The sequence below is a fragment of the Chiloscyllium punctatum genome, chromosome 48 (assembly GCF_047496795.1).
Source record: "Chiloscyllium punctatum isolate Juve2018m chromosome 48, sChiPun1.3, whole genome shotgun sequence".
Lineage (NCBI taxonomy): Eukaryota > Metazoa > Chordata > Chondrichthyes > Orectolobiformes > Hemiscylliidae > Chiloscyllium > Chiloscyllium punctatum.
In genome coordinates, this window is record NC_092786.1 from 31771722 (window position 1) to 31789420 (window position 17699).

At 43.2% G+C, this 17699-nt stretch overlaps 1 protein-coding gene across 1 annotated transcript in view; it reads left to right on the top strand.

Annotated features, from left to right (window-relative positions):
* Nucleotides 1–17699, top strand: part of LOC140468867 (multiple C2 and transmembrane domain-containing protein 2-like) — a 487492-nt gene that overhangs the window by 457530 nt on the left and 12263 nt on the right. The window contains exon 22 of the mRNA XM_072564927.1: nucleotides 11033–11130. Within this exon, the coding sequence (XP_072421028.1) occupies nucleotides 11033–11130 (98 nt within the window). The remainder of the gene's footprint in view (nucleotides 1–11032; nucleotides 11131–17699) is intronic.

The window sequence follows — 17699 nt, forward strand, 5'->3', positions numbered from 1 at the left end:
GAACTCTCCTTTAATCCCACCTCAGCCTCCTTCCCCTTACCTTAAATCCTAGCCTCCTCTGGGGTACTGGCCCTTCTGCTGTGGGAAGAAGTTTGTTCCTATTGATCCTATTTACACCTCTCATAATTTTTTTAGCGCCTCTATCAGGTCATCCCTCAGCCTTCTGTGCTCTAAGGTAAGCAGCCTCGGCCTGTGTCATCTCTCTTCACAAATGAATCGCTGCAGCCCAGGCAACATCTCTAATGCAATCACATCCTTCCTATTGTATAGCGACCAAAACTGCACAGAGTACTCCAACCCGCCCAAGCTAACATTTTTTACAGCTCCATCATAGTCCCTCTGCACTTGTATTCAATGTCCCAATTAATAAAGGCAAGAGTCCCGTGTACTTCCTAAACCACCTTGTTTACTTGACTTGCTGCCTTCAAGGATCTTTGGCAATGCACACCAAGGGTTCTCTGGACTTCTCGAGATCCTTTCCTGTATCGTGATTTCCTTTGCCTTGTTACCCTCCCAAAATGCATTCCTCACGCTTTGCAGGATTAAATTCCACTTACCACTGTTCAGCCCTTCTGAATCACCCTGTAGTCTAAAGCTTTCATCCTCACTACTAACACCAACAGTTTTCATGTCATCTGTGAACATGCTGATGAAACCTCCCATATTTATACCTCAATCATGAATGTATACTGCAAACAGCAAGGGACCCACAGTCAGAGTAAGAAATGTTTTGCAAGCATGTTAAATATTGAAACCACAGCCTGAGGTATTCACATGACGTTTGTTGGATTGTTAAGGTCTGGTTATAAATTTACTCTGCAGCTAGTGATATGACTGTACTCAGGTTGTCTCAGTTCACCTCCTTGTGAGATTCAGAATAGTGGAAAATGACCATTCCTTCATCTTCAGCCGGTGTGGGTGTTGCTGATAAGCCACCTTTTTGGAAGGTTGTCATCCATGTGTCCCACAGTGCTGTTCGAGGTAGAGTTCCAAGCTTCCTACCCAGTGATGTTAAGGAATGGTGATACAGCTCCACGTCTTCATCGTGGAGAGAAACTTGGTGGTGGTGGTGTCTTTATCAAGTGACCAGCAGTTGCGGGTTTGGAATCTAAGACTGCTTTGATGAATTGCTGTGGGGAATAATCATAGAATCCCCACAGTGTGGAAGCAAGCTATTTGGCCCCTTGAATCTACACCAAGCACCCTAAGACCATCTCACCCAGACCCAACCCCCAACCTATCCCTGTAGCCCTGCACTTCTCATGGTCAAGCCACCTAGCCTGCACACCTTTGGACTGTGGGAGGAAACTGGAACACCCAGAGGAAACCCATGCAAACAGGGGGAGAATGTGCAAACTCCACACAGACAGTTGCCCGAGGAATTGAACCCGGTCCCTGGTGCTGTAAGGCAACAGTGCTAACCACTGAGCCACCGTTCTGGCCCAATAATAACTTCATCACCCACTCTGTACCAGTGATTCATCAAGCTTGATACTATTGAGCGTCTTAAGAGTCGGTGGGAGTTCCACTGATCCAGCTAACTGCAGAGGATTCCATCACATTCCAGACCTTCTTTCATTTGTTCACAGGATGTGGACTCATTGGCTGAGCCAGCCTTTGTTGCTCAACCCTAATTGGCCCTAGGTCATTTTTGAGGGCACTTAAGAGTCAGCCACATTTGGTGTCATATGTAGGCCACTTTTCTTTCCCAAAAGCGCATTAGAAAGTTAGATGAGTTTTTAAGACAGAATTCACTATTTTAACTATATCGATTCTATCTTTTTTAAAATTCATATTTTACCATCTGCTATGGTGGGATTTGAACCCATGACCCCAGAACGTTAATCTGAGTTTCCGAATTGCTAGTCCAGTGACATTACCACTCCTGCACTGCCTACAGTGCAGTTGTGCCTTGTAGATGATGAGCATGTTTCAGGGAGTGTTGAGGTAAGGTATTCTTTGTGGAGCTCTGGGCCTTTTGTAGTCACAATATTTATATGACAGATCCATGTCAGCTTTTTCTCACCATCCCCCTACACCACCTGCAAGATATTGCTCGAGGAGAATTTAGTGATCATAACACCATTGACTGTCAAGATGAGATAGTTAGACTGTTCTTTTTTGAGCTGGTAATTGTCTGGCATTAATGTGGCATGAATGTTACTTACCCTTTGGACCCAAGTCTGAATGTCGTCCATGTAGTTTTTTTTAATGCACTAGACTGTTCAGGAGAGATATTAGGAATCATCCCTACACATGAAATTTGGAGCTCTGTTCAATAAACAGCGATTGATGCAAGCTCAGTTGTTAATTTAAATTTGAGATCAATAATTTTCTGTTAAACAAAAGTATCAAGGGATACTGGCCAAAGGCATGTATATGGAGTTAGGCTACAGATCATTCACGATCTCATTGAATGGAAGAACAGGCTTAAGGGGCTGAATGGCCTACTGCTGTTTCTATGTTCCTTTGTTCTGTTAGGGTATGGCCATCACTGACTGGGCCAATATTTGTTGCTTATTAACTTTTGTCTTGCTGTGTGTGGACATAGACGACTTGATTATCTGAGCAGTTGTGCATGGACTTGAATGCTGTACAAAAGTCAATGAATATCCTCACTTCTGACCTTACGAAGGAGGGCAGTTCACTAATGGTTGGTCTAAGGGGACAGTCTTGAAGAAACACCTTGGGATAGAGATGATTGTCTCCAACAACACAAGCATCTTCTTTTTATGCTGAGTGAATCCGCCCCAATTCCCATTGCCTTCAATTTTGCTGAGTAGACAGGCAGGAGGCTGGAAGAACACAGCAAGCCAGGCAGCATTAGGGGGTGGAGAAGTTGACGTTTCAGGTGTAACCCTTCTTCAGGACTGGGGTGTGGATTTAGATACCATGGCTAGTCTCTGTCTTAAGCTGCTTAATGATGTAGCCCACAATGCTCCTGGTCAGTATACAACCGTAAGATATCGGAGCAGAATTAGGCCATTCAGCCCAACCAGTCTGCTTCAACATTCAATCATGGCTGAAATGTTTCTCACCTTATTCTCCTGCCTTTTCCTTGTAACACTTCATTTCCTTATTAATGAAGAACCTATCATCACTTTCTTAAATACACTCAACAACTTATCCTCTACAACCTTCTTTGGCAATGAATTCCACGGATTCACTAGAAAGAAGAAATTACTCCTGAACTCAGTTCTAAGGGGTTGTTCCTTCTCTCTGAGGCTGTGCCTTTGGATACTAGTCTTTCCAAATCTTGGAACCATCTTCTCCACATCCACTCTGTCTAAGTCTCTCAGTATTCTGTAAGTTTCAGTCTAGTCCCCTCTCATCCTTCTAAACTCCATCAAGTATAAAGCCAGAGTCCTCAACTACTCGTCTTATGATAAGCATGCCATCTGTGGGATCATTCTCATAAACCTCCTCTGGAACTGCTCCAAGGCCAGCACATCCTTCCTTAGATATTGGGCGCAAAACTGCTCGTAATATTCCTAATAAAATCTTATATAGCATCAATAACACATCTCTCCTCATGTACTCTAGCCCTCTTGAAATGAATGCAAAGATTGCATTTGCCTTCCTAACTTCCTAACTGCCCTTTGTGCTTCAGGTTTCTGAAACCTCTTCCCCATTTAGAAAATAGCCTATGCATCCATTCTTCCTAACAAAGTGTATTATCTCACACTTTGCCACATTGTATTCCATCTGCCTCTTCTTTGCCCATATCCAAGTCCTTCTGCAGCCTCCCTGCTTCCTCAACACTATCTATCCCTCCACAGATCTTTGTGTTATCTGCAAACTTAGCAACAGTGCCCTCTGTTCCTTCATTCAGATCATTAATGTATAATATGAATAGTTCTGGTCCCAACATGGACCCCTGCGAACTCCAATAGATATCTGGAATTGATATAGCAAAAATGGCGATGATTGTCATAAATCCAAATAGATTACATTCACTTGCTCTCCTTTGCTTAACATGCTTGTTACCTCCTCAAGAATTCTAACAGATTTGTCAGATTGACCTCCCCTTGATGAAGCTGTGCTGACCCAGCCCTGTTGGACTGTGCAATTCCAAAACTCTACAATCTCATCCCTAACAATGGACTCTTAGAATCTTACCAAATGTCAAGGCCAGGCTAACGTGTCTATCGTTTCCTGTCTTCTGCCTCTCTCCTTTCAAGCAAAGGTGTTACGTTAGCCATTTTCCAGTCCGCGCCAACTTCAGTGATTCCTGAAATGCCTGTACAATCCTGTACAATGCCTGTACAATCTCCTCAGCGATCTCCTTCAGAATGCTGGGATATAGTCCAACTGGCCTGTCTGGTTTATCCACCTTTAGACCTTTTAGCTTCCCCAACACCTTATCCTTAGTGATGGCCACTACGCTCAACTTTGCCCTGATTCTCTTGAAGTTCTGGTATGCTGCTGGTGTCTTCCACTGTGAAGAGTAATGCAAAGTACCTACCAAGTTTCTCTGGCATCTCTTTGTTCCCCATGATGATTTCTCCAGCCTCATGTTTTAGTGATCTTTCGTCCATTCTTGCCTCTCTCTTACCTTTCAGATACCTGAAAAATCTCTTGCAATATTACTAGCTACCTTACTGTCATATTTTGTCTTCTCCCCACATTGCATTTTTAGTTATTCTCTACATGTTTTTAAGGGTTTCCCAATCCTCTGGCTTCCCACTGATCTACTACACTTTTATGCTGTCACTGACTTCCTTGTCAGCCATGGTTACCTCATCCTCCCCTTAGTACATTTCTTCTTCCTTGGGATGAATTTCTCCTGTGCCTCCTGAATTACTCCATAAAGTCCTGTCATTGTTGCTGCAGTCTTCCCTGCTGGGCTCCCCTTCCAATATATTCTGGCTAGTTCCTCCCTCATATGTTTTTAGTCAATTGTAATGCAGTTACATCTGACTCCAGCTTTTCCTTCTCAAACTACAGGGTGAATTGTATCATACGTGGTCACTGCCCCCAGTAGCTCCTTCACTGTAAGGTGTATGATCAAGTCTGCATTGATCAGCTAACCTGGAAATGCCTGCTCCCGAGTGGACTCTACCACAAGCTTCTCCAAAAAAACCATCTCGTAGACTTTGTACAAATTCCTTTCGTTGTGATCTGCCCACCAACCTGATTTTCCCAGTCCATCTGCATATTGAAGTTCCCCCATGATTCTGTGTAATAGTGCCTTTCTTACATGCCTTTTCTATCTCATAATTTATTTACTGCCCCCACATCCTGACTATTGCTAGGAAGCCTATTCACAATTCCCATCGGAGTCTTTGTTCTTTTGTGGTTCCTCAACTCTAGCCACACAGATTCTATGCCTTCTGACTCGATATTACTTCTTGCTTTTGACTTAATTTCATTTCTTACATATAATGCAATCTTTCCCCCTCTGTCCATCTGCATGTCCTTTTGATAGGACACGTTTCCTTGGATATTTAGTTACGAGCCCTGATCCCCTTCCAGCTACATAACTGTGACACCCACAACAACATACCTGCCAATTTCAATCTGTGCTACAAGCCCATTTACCTTGTCTAGTAAGCTGTGTACATTGCATGGTGGCTCAATGGTTAGCACTGCTGCCTCATAGCACCAGGGTCCCAGGTTCGATTCCAACCTTGGGTGACTGTCTGTGTGGAGTTTGCACATTCTCCCCGTGTCTGCGTGGGTTTCCTCCCACAGTCCAAAGATGTGCAAGTCAGGTGAATTGGCCATGCTAAATTGCCCATAGTGTTAGCTGCATTAGTCAGAGGGAAATGGGTCTGGGTGGGTTACTCTTGGAGGTTCGGTGTGGACTGGTTGGGCTGAAAGGGAACTGTGGGGAATCTAATCTTAAAAAAAAACCTTCAGTCCTGCGTTGAATGCCCCTGTCTCATAGTTGCCCCCTTACTTGCTGAGCCTGTTACTTGTTCTGAAAATTTTAATGATCTCTGTTGAGCCCTCTCCTTTTCTCATAATATTTTCCATGCATCTGACCCCCCTCCCCCAACTATTTAGTTTAAAGCTCCACCCTCTCTATCTCTGGACATGCGATTCACTGGGACTCTGGTCCCAGTATGATTCACATGGAGCCCATCCCATCGGAACAGTGCCTTCCTTCCCCAGTACTGGTACCAGTATCCCACAAATTCAAACCCTTTTCTCCCACACCAATCTTTGAGCCATGCATTTGCCTTTCTAATCTTGTTGATCTCATGCTAGTTTGCTCATGATGCAGATAGTAATCCAGAGATTATTACCTTTTTGATTTTTCTTTTTAACTTAGCTCCTAACTGCTCATATTCCCTTGGCAGAGCTTCTTTCTTCTTTCCACATATCATTGGTACCTACATGGGCCACGACAACTGGATCTTTCCCCTCCCATTCCAAATTTCTTTGCAGCCCAGATGAGATATCCTGAACCCTGCCACCAAACAGGCAATGCAGACTTTGGGACTCGCAATCCTGGTCACAGAGGACAGTGTCTATTCTCCTGACTATACTATCCAGATTACAATTCCATTTCTCTTTTCAACCCCTCTATTGAATGGCTCCCAGTACCACATTGCTATGGCCAGTTTGCCCATCCTCCCTACAGCCCTTGCTCTCATCTGCACAGAGAGCTAGAATCTCGAACCTCTTAGACAAGCTCAAGGGCTGAGGCTCCTTCAGCAGCACCTCATGGTCCCTGACCAATGACCATAATATTAGTGAATCAGTTAATCTGCGGTGTGTGACTGCCTCCCGAAACACAGTGTCCAGATCACCCTCCCTCTGCCTAATGTGTCGCTGTGTTGGAAGCTCAGACTCCAGCTCATCAACTCTGAGCCGGAGTTCATCAAGCGACCAACACTGGCTATAGATATGGTCACTATGAGCCACATTGGGGTCCACCAGCTCTCACATCAAAAATATCACCTGGCCTGGTATCTCCATTTTAATTATTTAGTTTTGTTTTAATTTGCACTGGTTTTTTGGTTTGTACCGTGTAAGTATTTCCCCTATTTGTCTTCAATCTGAAACTTGTCAAATTAGTAGCTATCATCAACCAATGAATTTACAGTTTACCTGTGATGTCACTCTTCTGTGTCGGGCCCCTGATCCAGAGCTTCAATTTATTCTGTTTAGAAAAAATCCTTCCAAGTTAGGAGGCAAGGAAACAAGCATCTCTGCTCCCTGCACCTCTGCTCCCTGCACCTCATTCCCATGTTGCCACTGAATTTTCCAAAGTGTATACTCACTTGGGCTGCTGTCCCTCTCTGAATATGATTTCTTCTTTTTGACAGTACAAAACTCACTGACGCCTCATTCAGTCTCATTTTTTTAAAAATTCCAGTTGATGCAGCTTCAATGGCTTTCTGGAGCAAAGATTTGCACTACCCTTTGAGTGAGGAAGTGCTCCCTGTCATTGTTCTTCGGCGTTCTATCTCCAACGTTAAGGATGCGCCCTTCTGTGGTCACTAACATTTCTATCGACCCAGTTGCGAAAGTGGCATCTAAAGTTGGCTTGGGTTGCCTTGTCTTCTAATGTTTCTATCCCTTACGGTCTTTGATACCCAATTCCTGCCAAGCACAGGGACTAATAGGGTGAGGAATTACTGGCAGTGTGCCACTCAGTTATATGAACCTTGTGTCAGTGGGCTGAATGAATGAACCTAATGGTTACAAACCAACTTTTCATGTAAATCAGAAATGGAAGATTCTCATTCTTCTGGGATGGAACCTTATTTCACATCCATGGCAAGCTTATACCCTTACTTTGGAATAGGGGTTGATGTCGTAAATATGTAATATTATTAAGAATTGACCTAGGGCATATTTTGAGATAGACTCTAGGGAGCATTATTGGATCCAAGAGTCCACTTAGACAGAATTTCAGACATGTTATGACACAGAACCATTTGATCTATCACATCTGCACCAGCTCTCTGAATGAGCATTTCGTCACATTCTCCTGTCTTTTTCCCATAGGCCATGAATATTCCTTCCATTTAAATAAGAATTTACTGCAGTCTTGAATGCCTCAGTTGACTTCTGTCCCTCATCCTTCCCAACTGGCATCGTAACCTCATACTTACTTGACAGGCCCAGTGGCTCAGTGGTTAACCCTGTTGCCTCACAGTGCCAGGGACCCGGGTTCGATTCCACCCTCGGGCGACTGCCTGTCTAATTGGAGGTTGCATATTCTCCCTGTGTCTGCGTGGGTTTATCCTGGGTGCTTTTTTTTTCCCACAGTCCAAACTATATAGGTTAGATAGATTGGCCATGCTAAATTGCCCATAGTTTCCAAGGCTATTTGGGTTAGATGGATTGTCCATGGGAAATACAGGGATAATGGGTTGGTATGGGCCAAATGACCTGCTTCTACACTGTGAGGATTCTATGGTACCTACCCTTTTACAGGAGCTGTCTGTGCTGCAGGTTATTTCAATCAGAATGCAGCTACTGCCATGGAGGGAAGGGTCATGGTTTCCCTTTCCCTGACTATCATGCACAACCAGGGCGCAGTTGGATTTAAGGTAGTCCCCTCATTTCTGCAGGAACTGCAACTGGAATTTTCTACCAGAAATGAGGAGGTCGTTCTTAACATGGTGAAGGAGGAGTAGGCTGGCAATCTGACTGTGATTGCCACCCCTCAGAACATGCAGCCCATTTTGTCTGACAACAACCTCAATGTAATTATCTTGTTTCAAAGTGAACAAGTGCTTCCTAACATCAGCCTCGGCCAGTTTAGTTCAAGTGTTAAGGTTGGTTCCCAGTCGTTAATTTTCAAACAAGGGGAAAGCGCTTTCAGTCATGTGCTATGTCAAAAACTGAATAGTTTGATATATTTGTCTTTGCACGTTGGTTTGTACATAGAAGCACGATAATCTTTAAGTGTAGCAACTTTATAAATACAAGATTCTGGACCAGGTTTGCACCCAGTGCTGTTTGACTCAGGAGCACGTTTGTAAATGGCAAGTGGTACCTGATTCCAGAATTCTTGACCCAATTCCTGAGCTTTCTGATGTTGACTAGCACCTTCTAAGAGTGTAGGTTGTTTCAGGTTGCGAGACCATACTTGGCCCTGTTCCATTGTGTAGATGACTGGCTTACTCCTCCATAGTTTTCATGGAGATTTGTAAAGGATCACGGTTGACAGTACTTTGGAGACATTGAGAACCCTTAACTTCATGAGGGGACGTTTTAAAAAGAACGGGAAAAGATTTTCCGCACACTGCGTCCACTCCACTTCCTCCCTCTTGCCCAGGTAGACCTAAACTTTCCCCTGTCCTACGGCCCATCATTTTTCCAATGCTGAGCTATGATGTTTCCATGAACAATGACCCACTACAGAAACAATGAGCTTGATAATTACAGTTTTATGTGTTAAAACAACTTTAAAAATAAGGATTCATAACCTCCCACTCTGTTAAAACTGCTGTGTTTTAAAAATACCCCCAGTGTAGATTCCCAGGCACAAGGGTGCTGGGTGAATAGTGCTGGGGCAAACTATAAGCTACCTCTCAAACCATTATGACTCCCCATTAAAAATGACAGGGTGAGTTTTCCATTTAAATATCACGAGGTTGCATAAGACTACCATACAACCCTTACGTGATAAGGGTGCCCCCTCCTAAGCTGGATACTGTATTGTTTATGAAAGCATTTCAACTGTGTTGTTGGTTTTTATCAGATTGAAACCTGCATGTAAATAGGACATAATTAGACCTTAGCCCAGTTAGTCACCAGTGTGTGATCTCTATCAATGCAGGAGCCATGCTGGTAATATTCACCCAGCATCCTTGTGCTTAGGAATCTACATGAGAGATATTTTGAAGCCATAATGTCAGGAAACACTCCATTTTTGAATCTACCACTGCGGTCGGATGCAGTTAATGAGGAAAGCCTTTGTTTGGATTGTTAACGCTCCTTGAATGCAATGAAATTTGATATTGCATTTCACGCAAATGTGATACTGCACTAAAGGCTGTCTACATTTGAAAGCAATTCACTCTAATCACTTCGTCCTCACACAGCCGCACAGAGTTGGCAGGCTCGTCGAAGTAGTGAGACCATCAAAAACAAAATAACCACAAAGGAACACTGTCACACAGGATGTCTGAACTTTTTGTGCATTCCGTGTTTAAACCTTTAAGACAGATGTGCTTTTAATCCGTCAGCAGATTAATAAAGTAAAGTGAAGCCATTGTTAAAGTAGAAGTCCTGAATTCATTGGCCCACACTGATAAACAGCTGAAAATGAAAACTTAGATTCCAAGTCTTTTAAACTCTAAACCTGAAGGAAACTTCCAGCCCCTTTAATTCACAGTCAAGGTTACTGAGGTGTGTGCCAAATAAAAACTGTTGTTTCTATTCAGATATGTTTCAGTGCAGGTATATATTTAAAGAAGTTGCAAGTGCATGGGTGATTTTACTTATGTGTCGATATTTTTGCATTTAAATGGAAATCACTGTTACGCCTCCCTCAGTGACATGCTCTCAGCCAGATGAGCCCCAGTTGGACCTGGTTACCTATTTGCTGTCAAAACTGCTGACGTTTCAGCTTGTCGAGACTCGCTTGGAGTCTTGAGCATTAAGGCGACCAACAGACGTTTATTTTATGAAAATAAAAAATTCTCCAGCGCTGTTTACGTGTGAAGGCAGCAGGACTGAACATGCTGAGGTCAGAGGGAGTCTGAAGCCCACTGGAGTATTCTGGAGTGGCTCAGCACATACCATGGAAATGTGCTGTTCATAAACTCCCATTTGAAATGCAGAGACCAAACACTAATCTTATCTTATGGGAGAGGTGAGGACTCTCCTGCTGTTGCTTTTGTAATGGATTTTGCAATTGAAGAAAATGAGATTTTATGTAAAGAGGGTATTTGTTAATGAACCCAGATGACAGAACAGGGAGTGGTAATAAGGTTGAGACATGAGTGCTGGCACACATGTGTGACTGCTGCTTTGTAATTGTTTTCTCACTAATTTTCACTTGCAAAACTGTTCCTTCTGTCTCGATGCATTTTTTACGAAAAAAATTTAATTCTGTTGACAGGCATACACAAATTCACGAAGAAGCTAAAAAATCCATACGCCATCGATAATAACGAGCTGCTTAACTTCCTCTCCAGAATTCCATCAGATGTCCAAAAGGTAGGAGTTTTTTTAAAATGTGCGTTCTTGGGAACAGTGTGCCACTGGGAAAGCCAGCATTTCTGGTCTGTCCCTATGCCCTGAGCTGAAAGTTTTATTAGACTATTCCAGAGGGCTGTTAAAACCTAACCACGCTGATATGGAACTGAAGATAGGACAGACTGGGTAAAAATGGTAGGTTTCTTTACCAAAAGGATGCTATTGGACTAGTTTCACTGAGGTAAAATTCATTAACTGCCCTAAAGAGATTTGAACTTGCTTTAATAATCCTGTTACAGAATAACTTGATTATTGCTCTCTGAGGCATTTTCACTTTGGATTTCCAGCAAATGTAGATGTCTTGTTTCAGCGCCTGTTCTGGTGGAATGTTAGGCTACCTGCGGATTTTAGAGGAAATAAATCTTTAGTCAAGGATCACAATCCAAGCAGTCCAGTGTGGAAGCAGGCCATTCGGCCCATTGAGTCCACATCGGCCCTCTGTGATCCACCCTCTCTACCCTATCCCTGTAACCCTGCATTTCCAATGGCTAACCCACCTCACCTGCTCATCCCTGGACACTATAGGCAATTTAGCATTGCCAGTCCACCTAACGTGCACATCTTTGGACAGTGGGAGGAAACTGGAGCAACCAGAGGAAACCCACGCAGACCCAGGGACAATTACCGGAGGGTGGAATCGAGCAACGATCCCTGGCTCTATGAGGCAGCAGTGTTAACTACTGAGCCACTGCTGCCTCATAGAGCCAGGGATCTATGTTCTTGAGCCAGGGTTCAAGTTTGACAAAACCAGAATCAATGAGCACATCACCACCAAAATCACATCTCGCTGTTAGTCATTGTGTGCGCAAATCCTCTTGGGAATGTTAAATCTCTTGCAGTCTTTTCTTCAAATGATCCAAGTTGCTGTTAGTTTTCAGGTGCTGTCAGAGGAACTAAATCACTGTTGGTAACAACGAGAAGGAATGCTTTCAGTCAGTGATTGTATAAGTCGCGCACTCTCCTACTGGGGACCAGCGCCATTGGCACCAGGGCTAAGGCAGATTGGAGAAGGAACTGTGTTTTTTTGTCTGGAAACAATGTTGATGACAAGAAATCCATGAGCCCATCTCCTTGTGTCTCCCCGCTTCCTTCCTTCATAGCAGGAGTAAGCCATTCCGTCCTCCGAGCCTGCCCCACCACTCTAGACCATGGCTGTCCATCCATCCCACACCAAATTCCCTCAGTATCCCTATATTCCTTGTTTAGTATTGAGCAATCTATCAACTGCTGCCTTGAGCTTACTCAATAACTGATCTTACACAGCCACAGAATGTGGAAGCTTAGTTACTGAATAGGTTCAAGACAGAAATTCTCTCAGTGGTAGAGAATTCCAAAGATTTTCTACTTTCTGAGTGAAGAAAATCCTCAATTTCAGTCTTAAGTCATTGGCCACCTTTTCAGGTCGTGTACTCTGCTTCTCAGTGGCACAGCCAGACTATTTTCACGGTGATCTGACGGACAGAATGCCACTTCCCTCAGTACAGAATAAAAGTGTTCTGAATATTTTTTTTGTCATCTTTTTTAACCTATTGAGTTTTTGCCTATGTCCTATTTCTCACTCTTTCTTTGTCATCATTTCCCTCTGTTATATTTGCCTTTTCTGCACCTATTCCAGCTCAGCGAGCAGACTTACAGCTAGAACCTCAACCTGAGCTACAAATCTTCTCAAAACTCCTTTTTTGTCTCTCTCTATTCCCTTGTCTGTAACTAATTTTTGACCATCTTGTACCTTCTCTTACTTTCCATCTCACAGTTTATCTGTAAGCCTAGCCCTCATGTGTTTTTTATAGTGGTTTCTCAATTATCCAGCTCTCTACAGCCACTAGTGAGATTTAGCAGCAACTGACAAGCTTGAGCAGCAGAGATGCTCAAATGGGTCTGGGACCTCAATGGAGTCCGAATCAACACTAGAAAGTGCTGTAGTTGGAGCAGAGTTCATATTGGCCTTGATTGCTTTGAAACTCACAATGATGATTTATTTAGTCTGTAAATCTACGAATCATTGGACTAACAATAATCCAAAATCCTTGACTAATGTTCTTGGGAACTGGGTTCAGATCCCACAACGGCAGATAGGAAATCTGACATCAGTAAAAAATCTGGACTTAAAAGTGAATATAGTGACAATCAGGTAACCGCAGTCAATTTTCATAAATAGCCATTAAACACACTTAGCAACAGATTCGAGAAGAGCTTCTTCCCCACTGCTTTTAGACTTCTGAATGGACCTCTCAAATTTAAAATTTAATGTTGATCCTGCCCTTTGTGCACCTTCTCTGCAACCGTAACATTATATTCCTCGTTCTGTTCTATTACCCTTACGCACTTTGTATGATATGATCTGCCTGTATTGTATGCAAAGCAAAACTTTCACTGTGCCTAGGTACTTGTGACAATAATAAATCAAATCGGGTTCATTGATGTCCTTTAGGCAACAAAAGTTACCATTCTGAGCTGGTTGGACCTACAGGTGAATGCGAAACTACAGTAATGTGGTTGACTCTCCATTCCACCTAGAATAGCCTCACAAACCAATTAGCTCGAGGGCAATAAATGCTAGCTTAGCAACGGCCATATCCAAGGAACAATGTTTCTTTCAAAAAATAGAAATTGAAAGCTCATGAACTTAGATTAGTGACAATACTAGTTCTGCCATTTATGGCTTTCATTTGTAATGCTGGAGTGTTCATTATTTCATCTTGTAGTTTTCAATGTGGCCCTTTTGATTCAATTTTTAATACACCAACCACAACCTGGACTGTGGGTTGATCTGAATCAATAAACAGCATCAGATCGTCATGTACAGTTTCAAGCTTTATCTTAAAATGCTCTCTTTCCACTTACTTGATGTTTTGAATTCTTTGATGGGATCACTGGCCAGGCAGGATTTGCCACCATCCCTAATTATTCTTGAACTGAGTGGCCCTTTCAGAGAGCACTCGAGAGTCCATTACATTATGGGTCAGGAGTCACGTATAGGCCAGACCAGATAAGAATAGCACACTTTCTTCCTGAAAGGACATTAGTGGATCAGATGGGTGTTTAAAACAACCAGTGATAGTTTCAAGCCATCATTAATGAGACTAGCTTTCAATTCCAGAGGTTTACAAAATTGAAATGCTGCATCTTGCCTGAGATTTAGCCTGCATCCCTAATAAGTTTCATGATGTTATCAATAGGTCAGCATCCCTCCTCAGTAGGCAAGGAGGTTGGATCAGTAGGAATGATTGGTCATAAAGTTATGCGGCATGGAACCAGACCATTCGGTCCAACCCGTCCATGCACCAGATTCCCTAAATCAGCTAGTCCCATTTGCCTGTATTTGGCCCATATCCCTCTAAATTTTTCCTATCCATGTACTTGTCCAAATATCTTTTATGTGATGTGGAATCCCAGAGAATGTCTAGCACAAAACCCAATGATGATAACAGGCTACTTCATGGCCTGTTAATATGCAAAGTCAGAAGTCACACAGCACCAGGTCAAATGAAGTCACTTCACCTGATGAAGGAGCAGCACTTTGAAAGCTTGTGATTTCAAATAAACTTGTTGGACTATAACCTGGCATTGTGTGCCTTCTGACCTTGTCCACCCCAGTCTAACACTGGCCCCTCCACATCCTGTTAATATACAGTTGTGAAATGCCGAATTTGTCATGATAGATCAGTAATCTGCCAAAGACTTAACAATACTTAGCAAGCTATTCTAAAATGTACAAACCTGTCAATATAATTCATAAATAGATACTCTTGTGGAATAATCCAATTAAACGAATAATGTGGCTGGAGCATTACAATTGAACTCCATCTTTCTTTCCTTCTTCACCGCCACCCACAGATGTGGAAGTTGAAGGGTGGATTTTCTTAGATTTGACATTCAAATTAGAGGCTAAAACTTCAGCGGTAAATCAAAGAAAACTGACTGTGAGTAATTTCCTCATTCTCAACCTGACTGGAAAGGGGCCAGCAATGTAAATCACATGCTGCTGTCAATCAGTCGGTGCTACCTCCAACTTTCCTGTCATCACCCGTTCAATGAATGTGATATCTCGCCAGAGATGGCTGAGACCCAAATATTCTTGGATAGTAACTGTGCAACTTGGTGCAGATTGACACCACTTAGAGTCAAAGAGTCATACAGAACAGAAACAGACCCTGAGGTACAACCAGTCTATGCCAAGTTTAATCCCAAACTAAACTAGTCTTAGCTCCCTGCACTTGGCCCATATCCCTCCAAACATCCCTTATTTATGTCCACATCCAAATGTATTTTAAACGTTGTAACTGTGCCTGTCTCCACCACTTCCTCTGGAAGTTCACATGTACCACCCCTGTGTAAGAAAGTTGCCCCTCATGTCATTTTTCAATCTGCCTCCTCTAACCTTAAAAATATGCCTCCTTAAATCTCCCATCCTGGGAAGACACCTGCCATTCACCTTATGGGATGGCACAGTGGCTCAGTGGTCAGCACTGCTGTCTCACAGTGCCAGGGATCCGGGTTCAATTCCAGATTCGGGGTGACTGTTTGTGTGGAGTTTGCACGTTCTCCCCGTGTCTGCGTGGGTTTCCTCCGGGTGCTCTGGTTTCCTCCCACAGTCTGAAGATGTGCAGGTCAGGTGAATTGGCCATGCTAAGTTGCCTATAGTGTTAGGTGCATTAGTGAGAGGGAGATGGGCCTGGGTGGGTTACTCTTCGGAGGGTCAGTGTGGATTTGTTGGGCCGAAGAGCCTGTTTCCACACTGTAGGGAATCTAATCTAATCTTATCTATACCCCTCACTATTTTATAAACCTCTATGGTCACCCTTCAACCTCTTAACCCTTCAGTGAAAAAAGTCCCAGCCTATAACTCGAACCATCCATTCCTAGCAACATCCTGGAAATCTGAAATCTCTCCAGCTTGTTAATATCCTTCTTATAATAGGGCCAACACATCCTGCACTTTTAACATTCTCTCGCTTCACTATGCACTCATTGTAACAGCAGGGTGTAGCATCGATACAGATGCACTGCACTAACTCCTCAAAGCTCTCGTGACAGCAATTTCCAAAACTTTCAACCTCCATTACCAGAAATACAAGTGGAGCAGATACACCCTGCAATTACCCCTCCAAAAAGCTCATCATCCTGACTTGGAACTATATCACCAGTCTTTCACTGCCACTGGGTCGCAATCTTGGAACTCCCTCTCGAACATCCATAAGGATGTCCCTATGCCCCAGGCATTCACCTTCTCTAGGACAATCAGGGATAGGCAATAAAGACTGGCCTAACCAGCAATACCCACGTCTCATAAATAAATAAAAAATGTCTTTTTCACAATTTTGTTTGAAGTAATTTCAGTCCCGATGAATGTTTGCTTCTCATGCTGTTATAATTTGAGGGTAAGGCAAGAAAGTCTAGTTGTGGTTTATCGGATCAGCAATGATCCCATTGAACGGCAGAGCAGAGATGATGGGCAGAATGGCCCACATCATATGGTCTTATAATTCAGGGCTGAGGCTGAAGATGGAAGGGAGCGAGAGAGTACAAGAAACTGTCCAACTTGCCCTTTAGATTCCTGACTGGCAGGGTCAGCAACTCTCCATTTGTGGCTGTGGCTCATGCCAAAGGTCATTTATCTTGTTGCATATTTACTTAAAAAAAAACAAATTGATCTGTATTTGAAGACAATGTCCCACTGAAACAGTAAAGGAGCAATTATATCTCTGTAATACAGCCCATTTCTTGCAACACATCTTCTTCAATTATTGAAGTCTATAGATTTTGTGTAAGTTTCAGGTGCACTTAGCCTGCAGCTTCATGTCCTCAGTCAATTTGTCTGACAGGCTGTCAGTCAACTATTTAGGTCTACAGACTGAAATCAATAGTATTGTGCAAAGAATACTCTGAAGCAAGCACTTGCATTTATATAGTGCCTTTCACAATTTCCAGATGTTCCAAATGAATACAGACAATAAATTGTTTACTGTTATCACGTAAGGGAAGACTTGTCCTTATGCACACAAGGTCCCATATGTGTTCAATGTCATTGCCATCACTAAATCTCCCACTGTCAATATCCTGGGAGTTACCATTGACCAGACTCTGGTCTGGACCAGCCATACGAATACTCAAGCTGAGAATTCTATGGCACGCCACCTCCTAACTCCTTAAAGCCAGCTCACCATCTCCAAGGCACAAGTCAGGAGTATGAAGGAATACTCTCCACTTGCCTGGATGATTGGAGCTCCAACAACACTCAAGATGCTTGACATCATCCAGGACAAAGCAGCCCTCTTGATCGATACCACAACCACCACCTTCAACATTCAGATTGGTTCCACAGGTCAGTGCAACATCGAGGGATGAAGGGCCTGTTCTGTGCTGTAATTTTCTGTGCTCTGTGCTCTATCACAGCCCTTGTTAAGTGCTTAGCCCTGGGCCTGGATCTGGGGGTCTTACACCCTGACGCTGAGACCACCACGAACACAAAGCAGTTGGCCAGCCTTGAGACCCTTCGCTGTGCCACCAAACTGTGTCGCTCTTCTTTG